Below are 23123 nucleotides of genomic sequence, written 5' to 3' on the forward strand. Positions count from 1 at the left end.
TCTGTCACATATGTCGTTTCTTATTTTTACTGTTGTCATTGCTCTAGCTCTTAAGGGTTGCAAACAGAAATGGGAATCTGATGTCGTAGGTGCTCTGCAAATAAAAAATATAGGGGTGTACAGATTACTCACTGCTTACAATATTAGTCTTTGAATGAGGAATACTGGAACGCTATCATTGCAGCAGTGCCCTGGGCTAAAGAGCCATTCTGAGAAGTGGGACCAATTAGCACTGGTATGGCAACTGCACCGCTTTAGAGTTGTTGCATTGAGTGTTTGTGTGCATTATGCATTGGGTGCTGGTGCAGGTATACCCGAGTTTTGATTCAGAATCACAGGAGGGCAGCTGGGAGGGGATACCTTGCCCTACTCATTAGTTTATTGCATCATGAATGGCACAGATACCTGTGCACAGACAGTTATTAAACACATGCCAGATACTTATATGAAGTAAGTCTAGCCCTGATTTGGGAGTAAGAGCAGGTATGTGAGGTAACAGACTTCTGAGGGCTCTCCCAGGTCTGGTTTCCTGATGTCTCCCTCTTCCATTTCCCAGTTAATTGGATGGAATGCTCATACTCTGGCTCCTGCTGAGGGTAGAACTGATTTTTTTTTTTAATTGCTAATACATTTTGAGACCCAAAGCATTTCTTAAATATTAACGCTAGCAGACTGCGCTTGTAGTACAGTGCGATACTAAAGGCTGGGGCCGCAAGACAGAAAAGGGGATTAAAAACAGGAAGGTAACAAGATACTTTCTGTTGCATTTCTAATGAGATGTTCAAAGCTGATCAAAGGAAGCATTGATAGGAGAGGGTGAAGCCAACAAATGTATTCATGTTTACCTCATTCTCTAGAATGTCATAACCTATGGGACAGGCAGCTCCTGATTGATGGGCTGAATGTGGATCTCCCTAAAACAGCTGCCCTGTCTTGCAGCTCATTCCCAGACACCTGTGCAACCCCTATGCTTTAGCTCTCCTGGGCAGATGGTTTGTGAAGTCTATTTCTGTGTGTCTAGCTGGCAACAGGACTTCTGCCCAGTGAAGGTAGGCATGCTGACCTACTTACAAGCTCTGTGACAGGAGAAGGGAAATATGTATGAGTTTATGAAGAGCACACTTGGCTAAGAATCTCCCTGATGTGCAGAAGTGCCAGGGAGCATAGTGGGTGCATAACCTGATCTGGGTAATGCAGAGGGGTGAGTTGTTAATAAATGGAGGACGAAATTAAACAGAGTAGGAACTCAGGGATCTGGGACCAAAAACATAAAGAAAGAGATCAAGAAGCAAAATGATGAAAGTTGAAAAGAAGGAAGCAGCTTGAAAAATGACAGTACTGCATGTAAGAAAGTCATTGCAGGAGTAAGACTTTAAAACATGGTGCACAAAAAAGGATGTTTCCGAGATAGGTGCTGTTATCAGAAAAGGCAGCAGCTGGAGTAGAAAATAAGTGGGATTGGAGAGTGCAGTTTGGGGTAACAAAATGGGCAAGTCAGTTCTTAACAAGAGTATCTTAGACGTGATGGCTTTGAGTCTGTTGTTTAAAAAGGAGGTAACTTCTGGCTTGAAGACTGCACATTAACTATTTAGATATAAAATTGGAAGATACAGTTTCTCTGGATTTTTTTTTTATTAAAAAAATGTTTATAAACATTATAGTAAAAATTGGTTTTATGTCCTTAATACATAGTGGTGCCCCAAACTGTACCTTTTGTATGACACTTTCATACCTTCTGTAGTTGATATATATTGTTTTACAATGCTGCCAGGCCTTGTTCCTAGTTTTGGCCTTGAAGCCGGTTTTGCGTGCCTCTTACGTCTTTTCACAACTTGCCCTTGCAGATTGTTGCTGTTTCCAACCTATAGGTTAGATCAGGGACAAGAAATGAAGGGAAATGGGCACTGGAAGTCAGACGGGCTAAGGGGATCCCCACAAATTCCTGGCCTTTCTCCTTCCAGCTCTGGCGTCAGAAATTCGCTAGTGTCTCAGAAGGGAAGAGAAAAGAAGTTGCCTCTTACACCTCGTTTCCTTGGAGTCTCTTCACAGTACTTCCACATTTTGTTCCCAGGGGAAGTGAAAACTTTGGATTAGTTGTCTAAGGAAGTTAGCCATGTAAGCGTTATTAAAAATGTACAAAGCTAGGAGAACCCATGGCAGAAGTGTGTGGGAATACTTATTTTCACATGCTTTTGCTTGTTTTCTGCTGTCTGCTGTTCTCTAAGACTTCATTGGGGAAGGAAATCTGCTTTTTGTATTGTAGTTTTTAGTGCCTCAGGAATCTGGTCAGTGTCTGTTGGGATACTTGATCATGAAAGCAGACCTTCAGAGGCTGACAGGTCTCATACTCGGTTTACAAGTGTGATACAGCATTGAAAATGCCCTTATTGTATGTGTGGTTTAGACTTCATGTAAATGTAGTAGCCATTGGACTGGGGGCTTAGGACATTTGGCCGCATGACCTACTATATGAGCAAAGTCCTAGCTTTGCACGGAATGCAGGAAGGTGGTAATGACTGCTAGGACTGTAGAGCCTTGCCCAAAGCAGCAGACCCATCAGCTGTACTAAAGATCAGTACAAATGCAAAGCTTAATGCTAGTGAAAAATAATTATTGTTTTCATGATTGTTTTGTTGAATAAGCCTCTTATGGAAATAATGCAAAAGATTCTGAATTAAGTTTAGTCTTGTGTGGCTCACAAACTTCCTCAATGACAGGCTTGTTCTCTGTCAAAGACATTTAAGCAGAGCAGATGAATTCACGTGGTTTAGATTTAGCTCTCTTTTTTTTAATGTATGTAATGTTTGGTTTGTAAATCATATCAGTAAGAGCGTGCAAACAAAAATAATGCCTTGTGTGGCGGTTTATGATGCTGAGTTATGCAGGTTAAACCCTGAGATCAATTTAGTTTAGCTTTTTTTTTTTTAAAAAAAAAGGGCAGCAGCTGTGGTGGCCTGAAGTGCACAGCAGTTAGGTGAGATGGATATGTGAAACTCAACATTGTTGCAGAACATGCATTGCCAAAGGATGTTCTTTATGAGACTCTGAATTCAATTATTGTTACAAAAAAAAAAAAAAAAAAAAAAGAAGAAACTGGGGTTATAGTGGTAGTTTTTAACAGTAAGGGGACGTAGGTAATGATCAGTATAGAGAATTGAGCAGTTTAGTCTGTGGCTGGTACGTTTTTGGTTTGATAAATTAGTTCTTGTTGTCTCTGCACTTGCTGGTGAGAAGCGTGATTTGTACTAAAGTAGCAAATTCCGGTCATAGACTTTGAAAGATTTTAGTGTTGCTTGTTGCTTAACCAACAAGCAGATGTGAAATGTTTCTTCTTTTCAAGCATTTCTTCTTCCTAGTCAAACACTGATGTAACTGCTCTCTCCAGTATTGAATAAACGGTCCCCTGTTAGAAAAACTGACATCTGGAAGACTCTTCACAGTACTTCACATAGCAATGTTCTGACTCAGCCATTAGTTGTCAGAGCTCAAATCGGGGTCATCCCAAGAAATCTGTAATGCTTTTTACTTCTAGCGAGAGCTTGCCTGAAAATCTGCTTAATGTTGTCATTCAAAATTTACATGGTTTCATTAGACTTATTAAAAGCAATGAAAAATGCAGAAGTACGTAACACTGATAAAGCCCTTTCACCTTGCTATTTCAAATCACGTTTATGGACAATGAATTTAGCTTCCTAGTAGCCCTGGGCAGAGGTATTATCTCCATTTTATGGAGAAGAAAACTGAGTTAGATTCAATGACTTGTCCAAGGTCATACGTAAGACTGACAGTATTGGAAGGAAAAAATGTCCAGGCTTGTCTTAATTGCATGGTAATTTTTTTGAATAAACTGACTGTCTTAGAAGAGATACATTTGTGTTTTTTGTCTTTGGGCTTTAAATATATATATATTTTTTCAGTGTGAATTAAAAAAAAAAGGGGAGGGGGGGAAAGTATTTTCCTCAGATGAGTAATTCTCACAACTGAGAATATTAATAAGAATTCTTTTCCTCCCAGACTTCAGTTGACTGCTTCCTACAAAAACTTTGTTGTGGTCCTCTCTGGCTCTGTTGTTCTCTGTCTTTATTTCACAAAGCTGCCCTCATTATTTCGCATTCATACATTTGCATATGTACAAGAGGGAACAGCTGCTTTCTGCAGGGATTTTGTGTACTCATTCATATTCCCACAGTGGTGGCCTTGTTCTGAAGCACACTGCTACCCTGTGGAAAAGCAGAATACACGGGCAATATAGAGATCGGTCTGTTATTAAACACTTATAAAATACAGCAGTAAAGGAAAAGAGTAACCACAGAGTTCCATTTTAAAATCTGAAGTAAGGGCCTTATGATGAAGATGTATAGAAGTCTCTTCCTGGAGAATAATGGGAAAAAAAATCTGTTCAAAAGAAATTTTGCGGAACTCTTAACTTTAAAAACAAACAATCCCTTCCAAACAAAACCAAACTAATTCAATATTATTATGCTTTGTGGTTTTGTTTTTTATTAAAAAAAAAAAAAAGGTAGTGCTTGTTTTTCATTTGAAGATTATTTTGGCCTAGATAACAAATATCTGTTCCCATATCCATGAACAGAAAATTATGCCTTCATGTTGCAAAACATTTGAGGTTTCCAGAAAATAGTTTTTTGTTCCTGAAGGTTTGTGAATGTGAATAGCTGTCCAGTCATACGAGTTTGACCCTTCCTTTTTTTTTTTTACACGTTAACTGTGTATTTACTTAATGCCTGTTAGATTTTAAGATTATTAAAATAAAAACAAAAACAAAAACTAAATGACAAAAAATAAATTATCTCCATAAATTGAAAAACATAAAAGCTCTAATCTGAATGAGAGATGAAGAAAACTAAGACTCTGGCTAGAGATGTGGGAACAGATAAAGGAATGTAATTTGTGCACTTTGAGTTTTGGGAACTTTACTTTAGAAGACAACAAATGAATTCTTTTTTTGTTTGTCTTTAAAATTTTGAAGCATCACATAATGACTTTGAGGAGAGCTTTGAGTCCAAGTGTACACAACTGTCTGCTAAAGCATTAAGATATGTATATACATGAAGAGGTTGAAAACTTGTGCAGTTGAAATGGAATGTGCTGAATGTGATAGTCACAACTGGATCAACCATGTAAAATAATGTAATGCACTGCAAATATAATTCCGTAACATTTGCTTCCTCACTGGATACTTTTTCCTGCTATTTTGCAATCTTATACTGTTGGAGTTCTTGTTTTCATAGTAGTAGATAGTATTAAATTATTTTGAAGAGAGGGGAGAGAATTATAAATATTCTGCTTATGGATAACTGGGGGGGGGGGGAAGAAAGGTCATAGTCTGACCTACAGACCTTGGCAGTGTCCTTTAAACAATCATTAATCATATGTAGTGCATCAAATCATCATGTGCAAGATAACATTAGTGACCTCTCCAACTGAGAATAACAAATGACTTAATTTTCCTTTCTGTACATGACAGTAGCGTTGACAACCTCTATGTATTTTTTTTGCCCTGTACCTAATCAACTGATCATTCTCAACACAAAATTTCCTTGGAGTACATCTTTTCACTCTTATTTCTGCATTATATGAACCTTTGCAGGGAATGTCTAAGGGGTTAGTCATCATGTTTATTTCTGTTGGGATGCTGAAAGCAAAGACGTTCCAGCATCTTTTATGCTGATGAAATGGCAAACTGAATAAGGGAAATTGGATCATGTTGACTACTTACATTATTTAAATTTTGTAAAGCTCTGTTTCAAAATGTTGTTAAATGCTCACCATGCCTAAGTATTCCTGGAGAAAATGTTTACGTTCATAACATTTTGGGGGATGCCTTTAGTCATATAGATCTTAAATAATCCATACAGCTTCTATGTTGCCTATATAAAAATTGCTTAAAATTCCTAAAAGTGGCACTACTGGTTATAATTGGACTGGAGTATGCTCAGAGATACATCTTTATATGCAGTAGCAGAATCAGAGTAAATATTTTAGGGCTAAACTGAAGACTTAATTGCCTGTCAGCAGCTGAAAAGGTCTTGTAAAACCAATTATAACCCTAAGATGTCTTTGTGTCTATTCTGTAATGGCCAATGTTGCAGCAAGCAGTATAGGATTCCGCAGGATCAGTGTGCACCAAAGAGTTAATACACACCTTAGGCAATACTTCATGACTGTTGCTGCCTTCTCAGAAATTGCCTGAGGATTTCAGCGTTCTGGCCTGTCAGTCTTGCCATTGCCCCACCACCTGCAGTCTGATGGCTCCAGCTGTTTTTCTCCCATTTCTGCAGCCTGGCCTTAAGCAGGAGCAGTGCTAGCACCTGCATGGCTAAGCACTGCAGAGACTTGCAACTCATTGGCTTGCACTGATACTCATTTAGTCCTTCGCTACAGATTTGGAGGCAAAAGTAGTGTACCGTCCTACTGACACCGAGGGGTGCTGCAAATCAGCATCCTGGCCTTATTTTGTCTTTTTCCGGTGGAGTCAACTGTTGACCTGGCTCCCCAGACATCTTCCTGAGCAAATTTCACTGAAAGACAGCAGGACAGTGTGTATCCAAGTGCAATATATTTTAAGATTTTGCTGCAGCTGCTGACTTTGTTGGTGGCATGAATTTACTTATTTGCTGTTTTGGCGCTCTTAGGCTGTTTAGAGACCAAATGAGCAGTTGTTACTGCTGGTTGCTAAAACGAAATGGTTTGCAGAAGAATGCTTATGAGTAGAGAAAATCTCATGCAGCACTCTAAAATACCATAATACCATGTCTTTTTTTTTTTTTCTTTTGAAATCCTAATTAGTGGCTGAGTAAACTCTAGGTTTTAGCCATATGGCTGGGCCACTGGAAAGTTTCAACACAGCCCTCAGAGTGGAGGTTTCACTCTCCATCCACTGGTAACAGGTTCCAGACCTACTCGTGGAGATTCAATTTATGAATATCTGTGTAAGAGAAAGATTAATAAATGATTAATAAATCTGAGACACTATACGATTTATAATCCTCCACATATCTACCGAATGCCTTTTTCCCTAATGGGCTAAAATCCTAGTGTGCCTATTAACAAATAAGATTCAGGTTTTTTCTTTTATTTTTTTATTTTTTTATTTTTTTATTTTAATGACTTGCCTTAAGGGAAGATGTAGAATTAAGTTAAAAAAAAAAAATTAAATATTTCTTCTCTAACTTTGACTGGCCAAAACTCCTCCCAGAGTACGCTGTAATGTAGGATAATAACTGTGCCTTGCATCTCTTGTATTTTTACTCAACCTGAAAAGGACAGGACAGCATAGATGTAGGCAGACACAACATTCTCTATTTGCCCCCAAGTCACCACTTCTACCTTCAATTGGTTCATCGGGTCACTCATTTTTAAAAAGCTGTTTGCTTCTTAAGGTGGAGTAGAGACAACGTGTTGACCTGTTTTGTGTTGCAGTTCACCTCTTGCATCATTCAGATGACATTATTCAACAGTGACACCTTTGTGTTTAATAACCAAATGATAAACTGTAGGTTGCTTTATGTAGTAGCATCTCTTCGCTCGTATTTTTTGGTTTTAAAGATTGACAGAATCTCAGCAGCGAAACACACAGAACAAATCTGTGTGCTGACTTTTGAGTTGTCTTACTTAACGTGATTCTGTCATTGCAGAAATCTAATCCCTCTTGCTCTTTGCTGTAATGACCTTCAGTGCTGAAGTCTATTATTGCCCCTTAAAAGCTAGCGCTCCAGCCTTACTTTTTTTTCCCTCATGGATCTATTTCAAATTATAAATCAAGTGCATCAAGTTTTTGATGTGTGCAATGACTACCTGGTAAATAGGTAAGTGTTCCTTGCTCTCCCAGCTTTGTTTAAGTCAATTCCTGAATCTAAATTGTATTTCTAGAGCCAGATGGATAAATTAGGCTCTCTAGTCCAGTAATTAATGTATCAGCCAAAGCAGCATGTTTCAGCACCAGTTTCTCTGATTTTTCTCTTAAGGCTCACCTTTCTTTTTTCTTTTTTTGGGGGGGGAATGGGAGGTGGAGGAGTTCATTTCAGGAAGCCACAAACAACGCCCCCATAACCTGGGTGAGCTTACCACATGTGTTTTTTCAACTATCTTTCTGTGAATCAATGATTGCTGTTGTGAAAACTTAGCATTTAAGCGGTTATACTTTTCTAACACTGAGATTTAGTTTTGTATGGACATTAAAGTCGTGGCCTGAAGGACTAACCCATGGAAATTCAGCTTAGACTTAAAATATTTCAAAATATTTTAGGATTTTTTTTCCTTTAAATTGTCCATAACATAACTGAAGTATGTAATGGCAAATTAAGTGTAAATAGCTTCACAGAACTGAAAGATTAATATGAGTGTAAGGTGAAACTAGGAGTACTATCTACATTCATTCTTTTCTGTTATTTTAGAAAATTATGCTTTTCATTCCCCTCTTGTGGAAGCCATAAAACAGAGAAAAATCTTGAAGGACTAACCTATGGAAATTCAGCTCAAGTCTATAGATGTGTATGTAGATGTAACTAAATATTTTTGTCTCTGTTCTAAATAAACATTATTATAGTCTGAGAAGAAAAAACAAGAGACTTCACAATGACCTTTTTGGTTTTTTTTTATCTTAATTCAGTGATGCTGCATCAGCTCATATCTTTATATAAAGGATACTAATTTATTTGTATTTGCACAGATGGCCATCTCATTTTTTTTCCACTTGATATGCTGCAACATATTCCTTTTTTTTTTTTTCTTGTTACTATAGAAATTTCTTGCTCTAAAAATTCTTTGAGGTAGCTCTATTATAATGTGATGAATCAAAAATTCAGGAGATTATCTTTTGGGGCTAGAAAATATGACAGTAGGTGCTGTGTCTAAGAAAGAATTAAATGGAAATGTGATAATATGTGTGAGGGGAATTTGCTGAGACTATTTGTAAACTTTTGATTTCTAAACGTAGCCTTTAGGCTTGGTAAGAAAAGCTTAATGTTTGTAAAGATTATCCTGACAGCACTACGCTGGGTCAATTGTCAATACATGCTTAGCATGAGGGTATGTATTAATCTGCTACAGCTCCCACTGTAAGTGGTTGGAATAAATAGAGGGCTCAAGCAGATGAAGAGGGATTAACTGTGTAAATTGAGCAAACTCTTCAATCACTAAACCAGTGATTTTACAAAGGATTAGTCTGCTTTTACAAATATTGATTACTGATTTGTTACTCTGAATGAAGATGATATAACTTCTGCAGTTGCTGTGTAGTGCGCTATGTGAAGTGTGCATCATTCATATTAATGGGACTGTCATAGACATTATAGAAACTGACAGATTTATTATAGTAGCACTGTTAGCATTGTCATAGTTAAGGTTGTGTCAGCATCTCCATTAAAAGTCCCATTTTCATTTTTGATGTTCATAGATCAGCCTTAAAATTTGCTCAGATGAAATTTTGGCAATACCTGCTTATACTTTGACACAATTATTATTTTTGTGTGCTCTTAAAGAGAAGTGAAGCAACAATTTTTAAATTGGAAGAAAATACTGTATATGACTTGTAAAAAATGATTTACTTTCCTTGTTTTTAGCTCAGCTTTTGAATAATACTATTCTCAGTAATTTCATTAGGCCGCGTTTGTATATTTGTTACCCAGTCAAAATGAAGTTGGGGATGAATGGAGATTAAAAGGGAATTTTTGCATAGATGAACTCTTTTGCCTGTCTAAAGGATCGTCCAGTTCTTTCCAGTGGTGCTAATTACATGAAGAAGATTATTACTTTTCCTACAACCCAGATCATAGTACTCATCACTAAATATTATCCACTGATCGAGCAACAGCACTTAGTACATTCAGCTGATTTATACACCTTTAATGTTACAACTGGCATGAGTTTCAAAAGCAGTACATTGACTGGCTGGGTTGGCTTTCGAATTCTTAGTTTAGGTTGAGATGGGCTTAAGGAAAACACAAATGTGCTATGAGAATCAGGGGTACAGGATTGGAGTTGGAGTTTGAAAAGTCCCATTGATACTTATTCATCTATTTCCTCATTGTAGGAGTCTTAAGTTTTAAAAAATGCCTGTCTCTCGCAGTGTGTTCTCCTTCCAGTCTCGTGGACAGGTCACAAAAGAATCCAGTTACAGCTATTCACTCAGTTCTCTCTTCCCAAGTTGTAACCTCCACACTGCTGAATATGATGGTAGGTCTGGTTTGTGAACTTCCAGTACCTTACCTCTTTGGAATTTCATATTATAGATGCTGAAGAAACAGAAATCTGGATATTTTTACTGTGGGAAAAGACAAACAGGCATTAAGGAAGTCAACAGGAGTGACTTCTTCACTTTTAAATTTCAATGCCATGGATGGTTTCCAAACATTTTAATCTGGTTACTGCCTTAAGAGATTCAGATATTTTCAAAACAATTTTTCTACATAATAAAATGTTAATAAATTTCATGTGCGTTTTGTACTCAGTAGTGGCTAAACTTGAAGGTCTTGTGTAAGATTTCCTTTTGTTTTTATTTTGAAAAGGCTCGTCTTTATGTGCAGATGGCACTGGCAAGTTGTATCTCAATCTGAATCCACGTTGGCTTTTGGATGCAAAGGAGCTTTCAGCATTCACAGCTTCACTGATCACAGCTTTTTACTTAAATTATCAGTAGTAGAAGAAATGGATGAAAATGAAGCAATGAGGCAGAACATTCAAGCCATTTTGTGTTTGCAGTAATACACAAAATGTGGAAAATGAAAATTGTAGCTTTCTTGGACCTTCTCGCATTGAACTCTACAAGAGCTACTTGTCAAGATTTGGTTCTGTTTTTAGCTGACTGTAGGAATTCTAATCCCTTCCTTCATACAGATGAAAGATTTCCACCACCAAACAGTAATGTTAAATTTTGTTTTGATCAGGGATATGCTGTTGGAGCATTTAAAGTGTTCTAAGTGTTGTACGCGTGTTTCCTTTCAGAAGCTTAGCAGACCAGGACTTTGGCTAGGAGTCAGAACAGTTGGAACTTTGCAGCCTGCAGAGCTAAGCCAAGTGGCTGCCACTTGGCATAAGTGACTTCCATATATAACATCGTACAATTTATGCTGGGGTTTTTCCTTGGTGTTTTATGATAGTCTGAGAATTTCCTTCTTTCCCTGGATTTCTTTGGTGTTTGCTGATTGTATATCTAGCCTGTTATGCTTCTGGTGAAGCAGCAGTGAAAATATCCCCCTGTCCCTATCACAGATTAAAATTCACAGTGGATGATTTTTTTTTTTTTTTGTCTTTAATAAGAAGCCTTAAACTAGTTTTTGAAACTAGAAAAACTAGAAATTGAACAATTTAGGAAAGGAGTTTTAAACAAAAGTTCTTCCTTAGGAGAAGAGACAGTGCAAAAAAAGTACTGAGAAAAACTAAACTAAGTGGGAAAAAAAAATCCACACTTTTTGAAGAATGTAGCTTGGATAATATGACCAAAATGTGTCCCAGGAAAGTCTCCAAACTTAAATTTGTATAGATCTTGAGAGCTGAGTAATAAATACTTGGATTAATAGGATGCTGAAATTAAAGAACACAAGCTACTTATTTTAAAATACCATTTGAAAGTTCATTGTTTAGCTTTGTAAAAAGTGACATTTGGCAGGTTTTCTACTAAAAAGTCGAGTTTAATAGTTGTCATTGTTTACTGTCAGTTTAAGCTCATTTACTGAACAAAACATGCCAGTTATCCAAAGAGAAAATTTTAGACCTTTCAAAACTAAAATGAGCAAGGGCAAAATTTAAGAAGTAATAGAAAATTTCTTGTTTCCATTACCATAACTTTTTCTTAGGACGCTGTGATATGTGGTTATTTCCAAGGGTTTTGCTTATGTTTACTAGGTGGTTACTTAAAAATTGTGAACTGTGGTGTACTGTAGTATTACCTTTTCCAGATGTTTTAGATGGTAAGCTGAAAATTGTTTTTTTTTCACTTGGACCTTAAATGCTAGCTTTTAACTTGCTGTTTGATAAAAGTATAGGACTTTTTTCCTATTAGTCATCTGGGAATACAGGAATCATGATGTGGTTAAAGATGCTATCCATATGCATTTTGACATCATGCTGGTCATACTCCAGCTGTATACTCTTTATTCCTGACCTTGTAATTTTCTCTGATTAGCTAACAGCACCTTCTGCAGTTCAACTATTGTGTAGATATTCTGGATCTTTAGTTAGGGTTTCTAATCAAAATTGGATGTGTGTGCTTGTCTGTGAGATGATCCTGGGAAATTTCAGCTTGCCTATGTCATTTCATGAGAATTTCCAGTGCCTCTAATTGAACCATGATGGTCTTTTTGACTTCCTTCTGTCCGCAGTGCAAAGGCATTTCTTTTATCTGTGTGTTTTCCTGTATATTTTATTTCTGAAAATCAAGTAGGAAGCTGAACTTCTTGTTACATAGGCAGAATTTGTATTTTCAATCTTTACAACTGCTACACTTTTCTGTTAGCAGCAGTATGTGCCTCTGCATGATGGAAACCTCTCTGTCTCTGTTTAGAACGACTGATTAAACAGTAATGATGCTTGGAAGAACTTAAGCGTAACTTTTAAGTTTCCATGCCCTGTATTACAGTGGCATAAATGTATAAGAGAACTTTGTGCAAGATAATTTTCCTTTGATGTTGTATCTTCTTTCTGTTGTCATGCCTCAGTCTTTTTAAAACAGCTGAAGTGAAGAGTAGAAAACATTGCATCTTTGCTTCACTTTTAAATATTATTATTAATTTTTATTATTCAAATATTAAAAATTATTATTAATTAATTATCCATGCTGAAAGTCAAATCTGGATCAAGGGGCAAAAGCCATTAATTCCTTTGCATGTTAAGGTGCTATCGAAAATGTGACTGAGGGTGTTTTAGTACAATTTGAAAGACAACAAAAGAATGTAGAAGACCAGGGCGATATTAGTTTATGAAGGCATTGTAAATTTAAAGTGTAGACGAGGAGTGTGTGATCCAGGATGATTCCATTAGGCGGTGGATCCTGGTGAATGGAGACTGACTGGCTGACTCCAGTAGTTCATTAAAAAAAAAAAGTCTTCATCAGATGAAATGCGTTACAGCTATTAAGGAAGCTTTGCACAGAAAACAGATGAGGGTTGAGATGCCATAGACGTAAGTTTTTTTTTAAATTTAAAAATCTAAATACACATTTATTTAATTAGGGGATAAATGAAAATTACTAAAAGATTTCAAGCATATAAAATGTTTAAAAGAGCTCAGAGTTTCTGTTAAGAATATATCACAGTGGTTTTTAGGCTGCCTGGCCCACTGCCTTCTCCTGAACTAGCAGGAAGGAAGGGAGGAGAAATCCTCATACCTCTCTCCTTACAGGGACGAGTAGGGAAGAAATAGTCAACATCTAGGCCTCCAAGGGTGTAATATTAGTGCTTGTAGCCCAAACTTCAGATCCCAGATTAGAAAGAATTAACTGGAAACAGATGCTGCTTTAAGTATACTTTAATAAAATACACTGCTGGTTCTTCTTAGAGGAGTATATTAAGACAAGTTATTCTGAGGAGGTTATAATAAATGATTAGAAAACACAATGGTGAATGCTGGGCATGGCTCAGGAGCAAAGCTCTATAGCCTAGACTTTCTTGGAAACAGACACTTTGAAGACCAAAATGCTAACTTTTCTTGAACAAATGGTTCAAAACTATGCTATAGTTATTGCTCCAAATGAATTATGTTTTCTTTAAGATTTATCTTTTGTTTCTTGCATGTTAGACTGATTCACCACTACTAGGCTAGTACATTTGCAAAGTACTGAAGTAATCTTTGAGAAGGTGTTTGTGGCAGTTAATGAAACTAATAAGATCTTGTAATTTTCCTACTGATAGCTTAACCAGAAGACTCTGGAAAATGGGAGATTTTTTAAGTTCAATATACGTTAATTTTCACTTTAAAAAAAAAAAAAAAGTAGGGAGAAGGAATGCATATGAGAGTAAAACTAATCTTCTTTAGCCTAGATTCACAGTGGTTGTGAAACAGATGTGACCCCACTGTATTGCTGTGTATGGATTCAATGATAATTGAATCCCTCTGCAGTAGCTGATAAAAACGGTGAATGCTATATTTCCAGATGAAAATAAATGGAGATTTATAAAGAATTTTGGGTAGAATGGAAAGAAAGAGGAGGAAAACACTTTGCATGTAGCTAGAAACATTACTCCTCCTTTGCTCAGACTTTAACAAAAACATCAGAAAAAGTTTGTCAGTTTTCCTGAGAGATATCCGAAAAGCCCCAGCTTGAGAGAAAAAGAAAAATCTGAATTGTAGCATTTTAATATGCTTTAATACTTATGAGCAACTCTTTGTTTTTGGAGAAATACCCAGTTGCATACCAGCTTATAAGATTCCCTTTTATATTGCCAGAATTTTCCTCTGTTAGAAAACAGAATTTTTACTAACAAAAATTCAAAGAGGGATAGATTTCAGTTTCTCATTTGGTGTAATTGGGTCTTCATTACGATAAAAAAGAAGCTTGAAAAATAAAATTAAAAAGAAAGTCATTGCTTTCAAAAATTACATTAAATATAATGAAACAGAATTCACTGTTTTTGTTCTCAGTAGAGTCAAATTAATATATTTTGGCTTGAGTTTTCTTTTACAAGGACTGAAGAATGGTGGATGATTCTTATTTGAGCAAGAAAACTTTGCCATTATAATATTTAGACCTATGGGCCTGTACTAGGAAAGCAAGGTGTAATTAACCACTTAGCTGCACTGAGCTACACTTATCTCCACTTCGCCTGTTTAACTTCCCATAAGCATGCTAAGCACCTCTTTAGAATGCACTGACCTCTAATTATTTCTTGCTTTATGTATCCCTTAGCCCACATTGAAGAAATGAAAAATATTCTTATTGGTACGCAGTGCAGAATAATACAACCTAGTTTTGTTTTATTTGTTCTGTATGCAGAATGAAATTTCAACATCACTCCTTTCCCCAGAACTCAAAATGCAGTGCAAAACGATTAAATTTCATGCTTTATCATGTAAAGTGACACCGATTAAATTGTTTTTAAGTAGTGGGCTAAATTCTCTATTGCACTAGGGGGCAAAATTGCACTACCCAGGCTCTTGACTGTCACGTTACTAAATTGTGAAAGTTATAGCCATGCCATGAGCTTTATTTTGACATCTTTCTGAAGTCGTAAGATGCACTGGATTTGTGGGATTTTTACAGTGGAACCCTTGCATTAATGCACCTATCTTAATAGCATTTGTGCCTTTCTGAAGTCACAGCAAGTCTGGTAGAAATTCTGGCTTTACTGGAGGAAGTTTTAGCCTGGCAGTAATAGCATTATAATAACTACCTTGGCACAAGAGCACCTAGAACCAAGAGGAAGAACCTAGTATGTTAAATGTATGGTTTACTTTTCTCTAAGATTTGAAGGTTTATGCCTCATAAATATTTTTATCTGGTTTTCGTACACATCAATCTGGGAAGTGAAGCCTAACCTGCAGATTCCAGTTTGGAATACATTGCAGTAATTCCCACCAGGATAAGAAGAGAGATTATTACAGAATTCACCTGTGAGTGGGAAGTCAAGAAAGAAGGAAAACCTTTAACATTAAGCAGATGGACCTCCCTCCTTTTATACTGGATATTTGGGATGCAAGATAATCATCTCCCCAGATATTAGAAAGTATAGATGTGATTTTTCATATCGAAAGAATAAAGTTCAAGATTTAATTTATGCAGTAGAAACTTAGGAATGGAAAGGAGACATTTTTGTATTCTCAACTCTAGTTCCCATCACAGGCCATGCTGCAGGAACTGCATCTTAAAGAATCAACTGTGAACTTACAGAGCTGCAAGCCACAGACGACTTCTTGACACAGTGCTATTTCAGTCTGATATTTACATCTGGTTTCAAAACCTACAGTCTACCAAAGGAGAAAACAGGAAAGGCCGTGGGCTCTGCTAATGTCTTAATTCCTAAATTCTTGAGACATATCTGGAAACAGAACATACAGGAGCAAAACAGGCAGCAAGACCTACTGGTGTCCTCTTTTTGGGCTGATTCTGGGAGAGAAATTTTGCGCTGATCAACTGAAGCTTAAATCCAGCCCATTTCACCTGCATCTGTGAGGAAAGGGAAAAACATTCCTGTCCTCAAGAAGTCCTGGAGCATGCATGAGAATATAGTATGGAACTGGTATTTGGGAATTCAGAGCTCTTGAACTGCAAAGGAATGTGTGATTTGAAGCAAGTTGTTTAATTTGCTTTCTAAATCTTTTTTAAAAAACAGTAATACCTTCTTTCTTGGCAGCCTTTCTCTGTCAAATAGATTTTGTGGAGTAAAAGCTGTCTTATTCAAAGTTCTGTATAGAGATCATCTGATGAGTCTCTGATCTCAGCTGCTGGTGTAATGTAAACACATGCTGCTTTACTATAACAAAGTGCTGCTCTATTTTTTTTTTTTTTTATGTTTTGTGCCAAGCCTGTTCTATCCCAAATGAATGAAGAAGCAGCATTTTGAATGAAAGCGATAGCAGAAAACCAACATATTCTACAAATCCCAAACTTCTGGTTGGGAGTTTCTACATCTAAGGGTTGCAGTTCCCTCCAGATCAGGTTTGAGACATGGACAAGAAGCAATAGAAGAAAGGTGGAGAGACAACACAGTTTAGGGGTCTTTGCTGGCTCTAGGTGGTATCTAGAAGGAAGTTGCCATTCTCTTTTCCTTCTTCTCCTTGTTTTTATTACAGTATGGGGCTAAGAGTTGATCTGTGTTTGTGCCTTCTTCCTGCCACATATGCACAACATCTGTGGTTAATAAGAATCTGAGAGGAGATGGTTCTTTCCTTTATCTTTTAGATAATACTTATTCTCCCTCCCCTTCCCTCTGGACATACAGGGGAATGAGGGAGGGAATCTAGGCTGATTTATGCTTTTGCTTTCATGTACAGCTGTATGTGTCTCCGAATATTACAATTAGGTCCCTCTCTCCTGACCTTTCACTACAGATCCCTCATATTTTGTGGTTCCCAGGCTTCTCAGACAGAAGTAGGATAATAGGCCTGTGATCTATTTCTGCTTTAGTTGCTTGCAGGTTTTGGCCAACAGCAATGCTGACCAGCTGCTCCTTGTTTCATGAAGTTCCTGCTGCAACTTTGAGCAACAGGAAAAGAAGCTTCATTCTGAAGTGTTACAAAACCAGTGGTAGATAGTGGTTTTTTTTCTTATGAGCTTTTTAGTACCAAGTGCAAAATAGATATAGTTTCAGAAAATGCTATCATCAATTTCATCCCAACTTGCCTCAGCAGAAGCAGTAAACTGGGAGTCTTGTGGGATACTGATTCTCTAATTCTATGTAATGGGTACGTCAGATGAGGTTGTACCTATATGCAGAACAATATGGAGTCACCTTATTATGTCTGGGGCTCTGTGTCCCGTTTCACTTGGCCATTCACTAAATGAACACTTGCTAAGCTTTCTCTTCAAGGACCAAAACGAAACAAACAACATATAACATCAAGTGCAATCAGTTGTTGAAATTCTCAACTTGATAAATGTAAGTGAACTTGTTTTGTTTGTTTACTTAGATTTTCTTGCTTCCACATCTGTGGGGGTGCTCTGTTCTAAAATATGCCCTACATGATGAGGTAAAGCTGTAAGTGTTGCACACTGATGCCTCCCAATGACGAACGAAAGCAGCACACTATGTATGTTTGTAAAGCTTTTCCCCTCCTCTCTGCCATAATATCATCATTAGATCATCTTATACAAGGCTATTAAACTTAGTCTTTAGCATCCAGCAAGTGTCTTTGTGTTAAATTCTCATTTGATGTTGTGCAGTGGTTTCATATGGATCTAGCACAGGGAAACAGCTGGATCACTTTAAGATGCTTGGACATGGAGCCAATAGCTCTTCTACTTTTAACGCAGTATTAAGCATTCTGAGGAAGTTGAAATAATATCAAGAGTAACGTCAAACTGAAAATGGAATCATTGGAAATGTCAATATATATAAAATTCCATTTACTAACTTGTGATACCCAACAAAATCTTAAATCTTCTGTTGTCTGAAGAGCAAGTTTTGTTGTTCAAGGAATACATTCTGTTTAAGGAATGTATTCTCATTTGGAGGACTTTCATAGTTTTAACAATAATATTCTTCATATGCTCCTACCTCGTTTTCTTGTATTTCTCCTCACACAACTCTATTTAAATATGGCCACAATAATCCAACTCATTTTTGGATGCCAATTAAAAAAATAAATCTATTTTAAGGGACAACCTAAAAACCCAGGAAGTAGGCATCACCTTCACGAGACAGTGCTTGCAGTTCAAGGTCAGACAATTGATCTTTAACCCTCCATACGTAGTTTAAAGTGGTTGTTTAGCACAGGGGTTGTCTGCTAATGTAGTGGTTTTTTTGTGCTTTTATTGGTGGAACTTAATGAGATTACATATATTTTGGTGAATAATTACTGCCATGTAAGCTTGCCACCTACCAACAGTGACTCTTATGAATATTTGATGATAATAAGTAGTAGGAACTTCACTGTGATCCTCACATACACTTAAAAAGAAAAAAACAAAAACAAAAGGCAGCACAGGAATAGCTTTTGTTCTGCTTTTTTGCTTGCAGTAAGCAGTGTGACATACATGTAAGTGCTATTAGACATATCTAACGTTTCTCAATACTAGCAATTTCATTTAAACCATAATTTTATTCATTCAGCAAGGGAAAGCTGCAGGATGAAAGATGCAATTTTTAACATCTAGATTTCTTTTTCAATTTGAGGTAGTTAGACTAGTTAGTCTCATGCTTATAGCTGTGAATTTACAGTTGAGAAAATACTCATTGTTTTGCAGATGCAGCAATTTTCTATAAAATCTAAAAATAATATATGTAGATCAACAATCTTGTAGATTTCTGTGGAAACTCTTTGGCCTATTTAGCATTGCCTTATAAATCCTACTTACCTCAGCAGTGCTTTACTGTCATATTGCACATTAAGCAACGTCTGTCAGTAGCAAGTGCTACTTTTTATCATCCCTTCATGTGGGCTTTCTAAATTTTTTTTTTTTTTTTTTTTTTTTAATTTTGGTATGCAGTATAATATACGTTCTTCTCCTTGTATGTTGTTTCAAGATGTTTTTGCATGGAGCTGTTACTGAAAGTCAGATTACCTATGTAGTCGCCTTGGATTCTGATGCTTGGTTTTGCTAGCACATTTGAAAAAAAAGATCACTGCTTTATTACAGGCTTGCTGTACAGACCACATTCAAATCACAAGCTGACATTTCTAAGTTGCTTGTTTAATTTACATATTTTTTCTTTTTGTTGCAAAACTTGCAGGGGCTGCTACACAGCCCTATTTTTTCCATGCTGAAGTGGTGATGACAGCAGTGACAGTTTTGACATTCATAGTTATTTGAGCTTTTTTTTACTTCAGTAATCTTGTATAGTAATTACTTTTTCCCATAGTTCTGTGCATTATGCGCATAAAAGTTTATTAATGCTACTGTAGTATTTTTCCTGAAAAGCAGGAGTTCACAGAAATTGTTTTTCTTTCAGGGAATCAGTTTCCTCCTATTGCAGCTCAAGATCTTCAGTTTGTTCTAAAGGCTGGATATCTGGAAAAACGCAGAAAAGGTAAGTTTAGCTATCTTTGTGAAAATCATTTAGTCTATAATCATGTTTGGAGATTCTGTGTGCCTGTATTTGTAGTTGTACATGCACATAACTTCATACAGAGTGATAAATAAAATGGAACAGCAGTTGAAATGTAGAATCATTATTATGCAAAAGAAAGAAGAATGCATAATTGCTCCTGTATTGTTAAAAGATGATGCCATTTCTTTACGGACTGAAAAAAAAAACCATGCTGTGAAAGTCCAGCGTCAGCCATAATTCAGAGACTTTCACATATTTTTGAAGAAAACATTAGGAATTTATGTAAAAGTACCATATGTTGACTTCATGTTTCAGTGAGCATCAAGATTTATTTTCCTTCAAGAGGCAAATATTGATCTCAGCTTTGGTTCAGTCAATATTTACCTTGATTCAGTAAATCCTATATTGTCACCTCAGGAACCACTTAATGCTACAATAACTGTAGGAAATATTCAGGAAGTTGTTAATAATTTCCTTATATTTAATGTTACACATGCCTTCACTCTTTATATGATTTCAAATTCCCATTTGCTTCCTCACCACCTGTTATTATTTCTAGCTTTTTTCTCAATTCCATACATGTCTTCTTCATATCCAGATTTTGCTTCCATTACCAAGCACTTTTCCTCTCTCCTTCCCTCTTCCCTCACCTTTGAAAAGAAGTAACATATTCATGTTCAGTAATGCCATAAGGAAATGTAACATGAGTTATATTTATTGCAGACCACAGTTTTCTTGGCTTTGAATGGCAGAAGCGTTGGTGTGCTATCAGTAAGACGGTTTTCTACTATTATGGAAGCGACAAAGGTAATTATAAGAATAATGATAAACTATTAAAACAATATTTTGATGAACAAATGAATATGAAAGCTTCAGTTGGAGTTGGAAACTGAGAAACCAAGGTCGTTCTTAGAGACCAGATGAAACTTTTAAAATATTTTTTTTGTTGTTAAACAGTGCTTTGAATTTTAAAAATGTATAAACATGGATATTCTCAGGCTCTGTAAGTGATTTGCCCATTTTCTACAGCAGGGAAACTGAGGAAAAAGGTTTAAGTTATTTGTAAAGCTACTTCACATGCCAATCACAGCTAGCTATTAGGCTTGATAGTACTGTGTTACTTAATTAATCTGCTAGACAGCAAAGACTCTTTTTGTCTGAATGGGATTTTCATTTTAAAATACCCTACAGCAATTACACCATCTGAGTTCTTTAAAGGCATTCTCTTTCCAGGAAGGTGCTAGTGCTAAAAACACATAGTAGTGTACCATGTTTCTTTCTAAATCTCATTCTGGGAATGAAGTAATATGTCAAACTAAAAGCCAGTCATGGAGACTAGGACTAGTTTCTAGTTTGGATGGTCATTTTTGAAAGAATATGGCATAAATGTTGGAATATCACTTTGAATTTTAAAAATTGTGAAACAGTGAAACGGTGAAACAAAGCATCCTTTTAATTGTATGCAAAGCGTATTTTGTATTTAAGGGTAAGACATATGATGTAGAATTATATATGTGCAGGTTTTAGAAGTTCATTTTTTTTTTCCCCAAAAGAACTTATTTTTGGATGAACTTTCAATTTGAGCTTTTCTTTTTTTTTTTCTTCTGCTTATGTTTGTGCTGCTCCCCTTGAGATTAATGCTGATAGTCTTTTCATATGTTTTTAATTTGATTCAGTTTTTAGTTTGTTCCCTTACTAAGTTTGCTGACTCATTTAAACTCATTCCCTCTTTAAAAAAGGAGAATTAACTTAAGGGTCTAATTGTTTATCATGTACTTTGGAGGTTAAGTCCAGTTTTCATCTTGCTACAGTTTCCTCTCAAATTCTGTTTCCAGAGTTTTGTTACTACATCTGCTGTATGTTCCCTTGTAAATCTTTGGCTTTTCATCTGCTAGTCCTTGGTCTTTGGGTTAAGGCAGAAAAATGCATCTCCCCCTCTTCCATGCATTTTCCTTTTGCAGTAGCTTCTGTGTTGTAATTTCTAATATCTATCTGAAAGATAAGGCACATGGAAACATGTTCCATAGCGTGAGGTTTGGGGTTAATCGTATGGTTGGCATCGTATAAGGAAATGACTGAGATACACAGAGATAGCTTTTCTTTATTGATCTACAGGCAGATGCTTTGCTTATACATTTCCAGCTTTAGTAATCTTCAGTTGTTTGGGGAAGATCCTCCTAACCATACCCTAATGTTGTGGGAGGAATTCATGGTCCATGGAGCATCTTTTAGGAGTTGCATAGACATAGACTCTGTGGCTAGCTCACGGAGGAAGCAAACAAATCACATATATGCATGAGTTTTTCCTGTGCCTCCATGTGACTGGTGCTGTTAGTACAGGAAAAAGTAGCACAGAACGTGGAAATGGATTTTCTTGCAGATCTGGAATGACCAAAAGTCACTTCAGAATTTGTCTTTAAAGAAGATAACTTTTTCTTTGAGTGACCTGAGGTACTTTGCTCAGCCCTCTGATGCCATGGTATACACAGAAGTCTATTCCAGTGAAGAATCAAGTTGACATCAGTGTGTGCAAACTGGACATGTGATTTCTTTAGATCCATCGCAAACAAGTTTACTATTGAAACTGAGCTGTCATGCTGGTGGTTGTGGACATGCAAACTGCTGTTTGTAATGCTCTTCAGCTGCAGATTGTCAACACGTGACAATGGGGTATGATAAGAGAATCTCTAGGAGATCTGGCCTTTCCTGAAGAACTTGATGCTATTCTCCCATTTCTACAGCTAGCAGTAGTACTCACTCTGGTATGCTGTACTATTTGAGCCCTTCTTTTGTAGTGACCTCCAACGCTACACCAAATAACTTGGGCCTTGGAAAAGGAAGCTGTGTTCTTCACAGCTGTAGGTTAACAGTGAAGCATGCATTTGAATCACTTAATGCAAGACAGGAGTTAGACTCAGTGATCCTTATGGGTCCCTCCCAACTCAAGATATTCTGTGGTTCTAAAATTGCTGTCACCTCCCAAATTGTTTAGATGGCAGTTTTGTAAACGATGTTGGTCTGCCTGAGCCTGGGCAATGTCTGCAGGCATTTTGTATTGACTGGGCCCTGGTTACTGATAGATTCCAGAGCTGATTCACACAATGGGAAAATTCCACTTTTGTCAATGCGAACCTGGACTGAAGAGAGATGAGCAGAGGAGAGGTTCCATATATGCCTACAGTCATGCTATATGTTTAATGAGTAATGTAAAGTTGTGTATTGGGGAACAGCAGACAGGTAGCAGAGATTTCTAGTTCTTGTTTCATCTTGTGAATGTTTTTTAAATCCAGGACATGTAGACCACTAATCTGTGGAGGATAGTTTTTATCTGGTGAAACATATATTTTGTAGGCCAAGTTTGAGATTATAAGTATCCTTATAATGGTTCTGATGTCTGCTGACTAATATGCCTTTTCCCCCTTTTTCTACCTACATTTTCTGATACTTTTGGTGCAGCATTGG

General features: G+C 36.7%; 1 protein-coding gene across 1 annotated transcript in view; it reads left to right on the plus strand.

Moving 5' to 3' along the window:
* The window catches only part of SKAP2 (src kinase associated phosphoprotein 2), a 111451-nt gene that overhangs the window by 45723 nt on the left and 42605 nt on the right, over window positions 1-23123 (plus strand). Inside the window, exons 5-6 of the mRNA XM_031590139.2 lie at window positions 19563-19640; window positions 20385-20468. Coding sequence (XP_031445999.1) covers window positions 19563-19640; window positions 20385-20468 — 162 coding nt within the window. The remainder of the gene's footprint in view (window positions 1-19562; window positions 19641-20384; window positions 20469-23123) is intronic.

This window comes from Phasianus colchicus, chromosome 6 (genome assembly GCF_987193195.1).
Source record: "Phasianus colchicus chromosome 6, bPhaCol1.hap1.1, whole genome shotgun sequence".
NCBI classification, from domain to species: Eukaryota; Metazoa; Chordata; class Aves; order Galliformes; family Phasianidae; genus Phasianus; species Phasianus colchicus.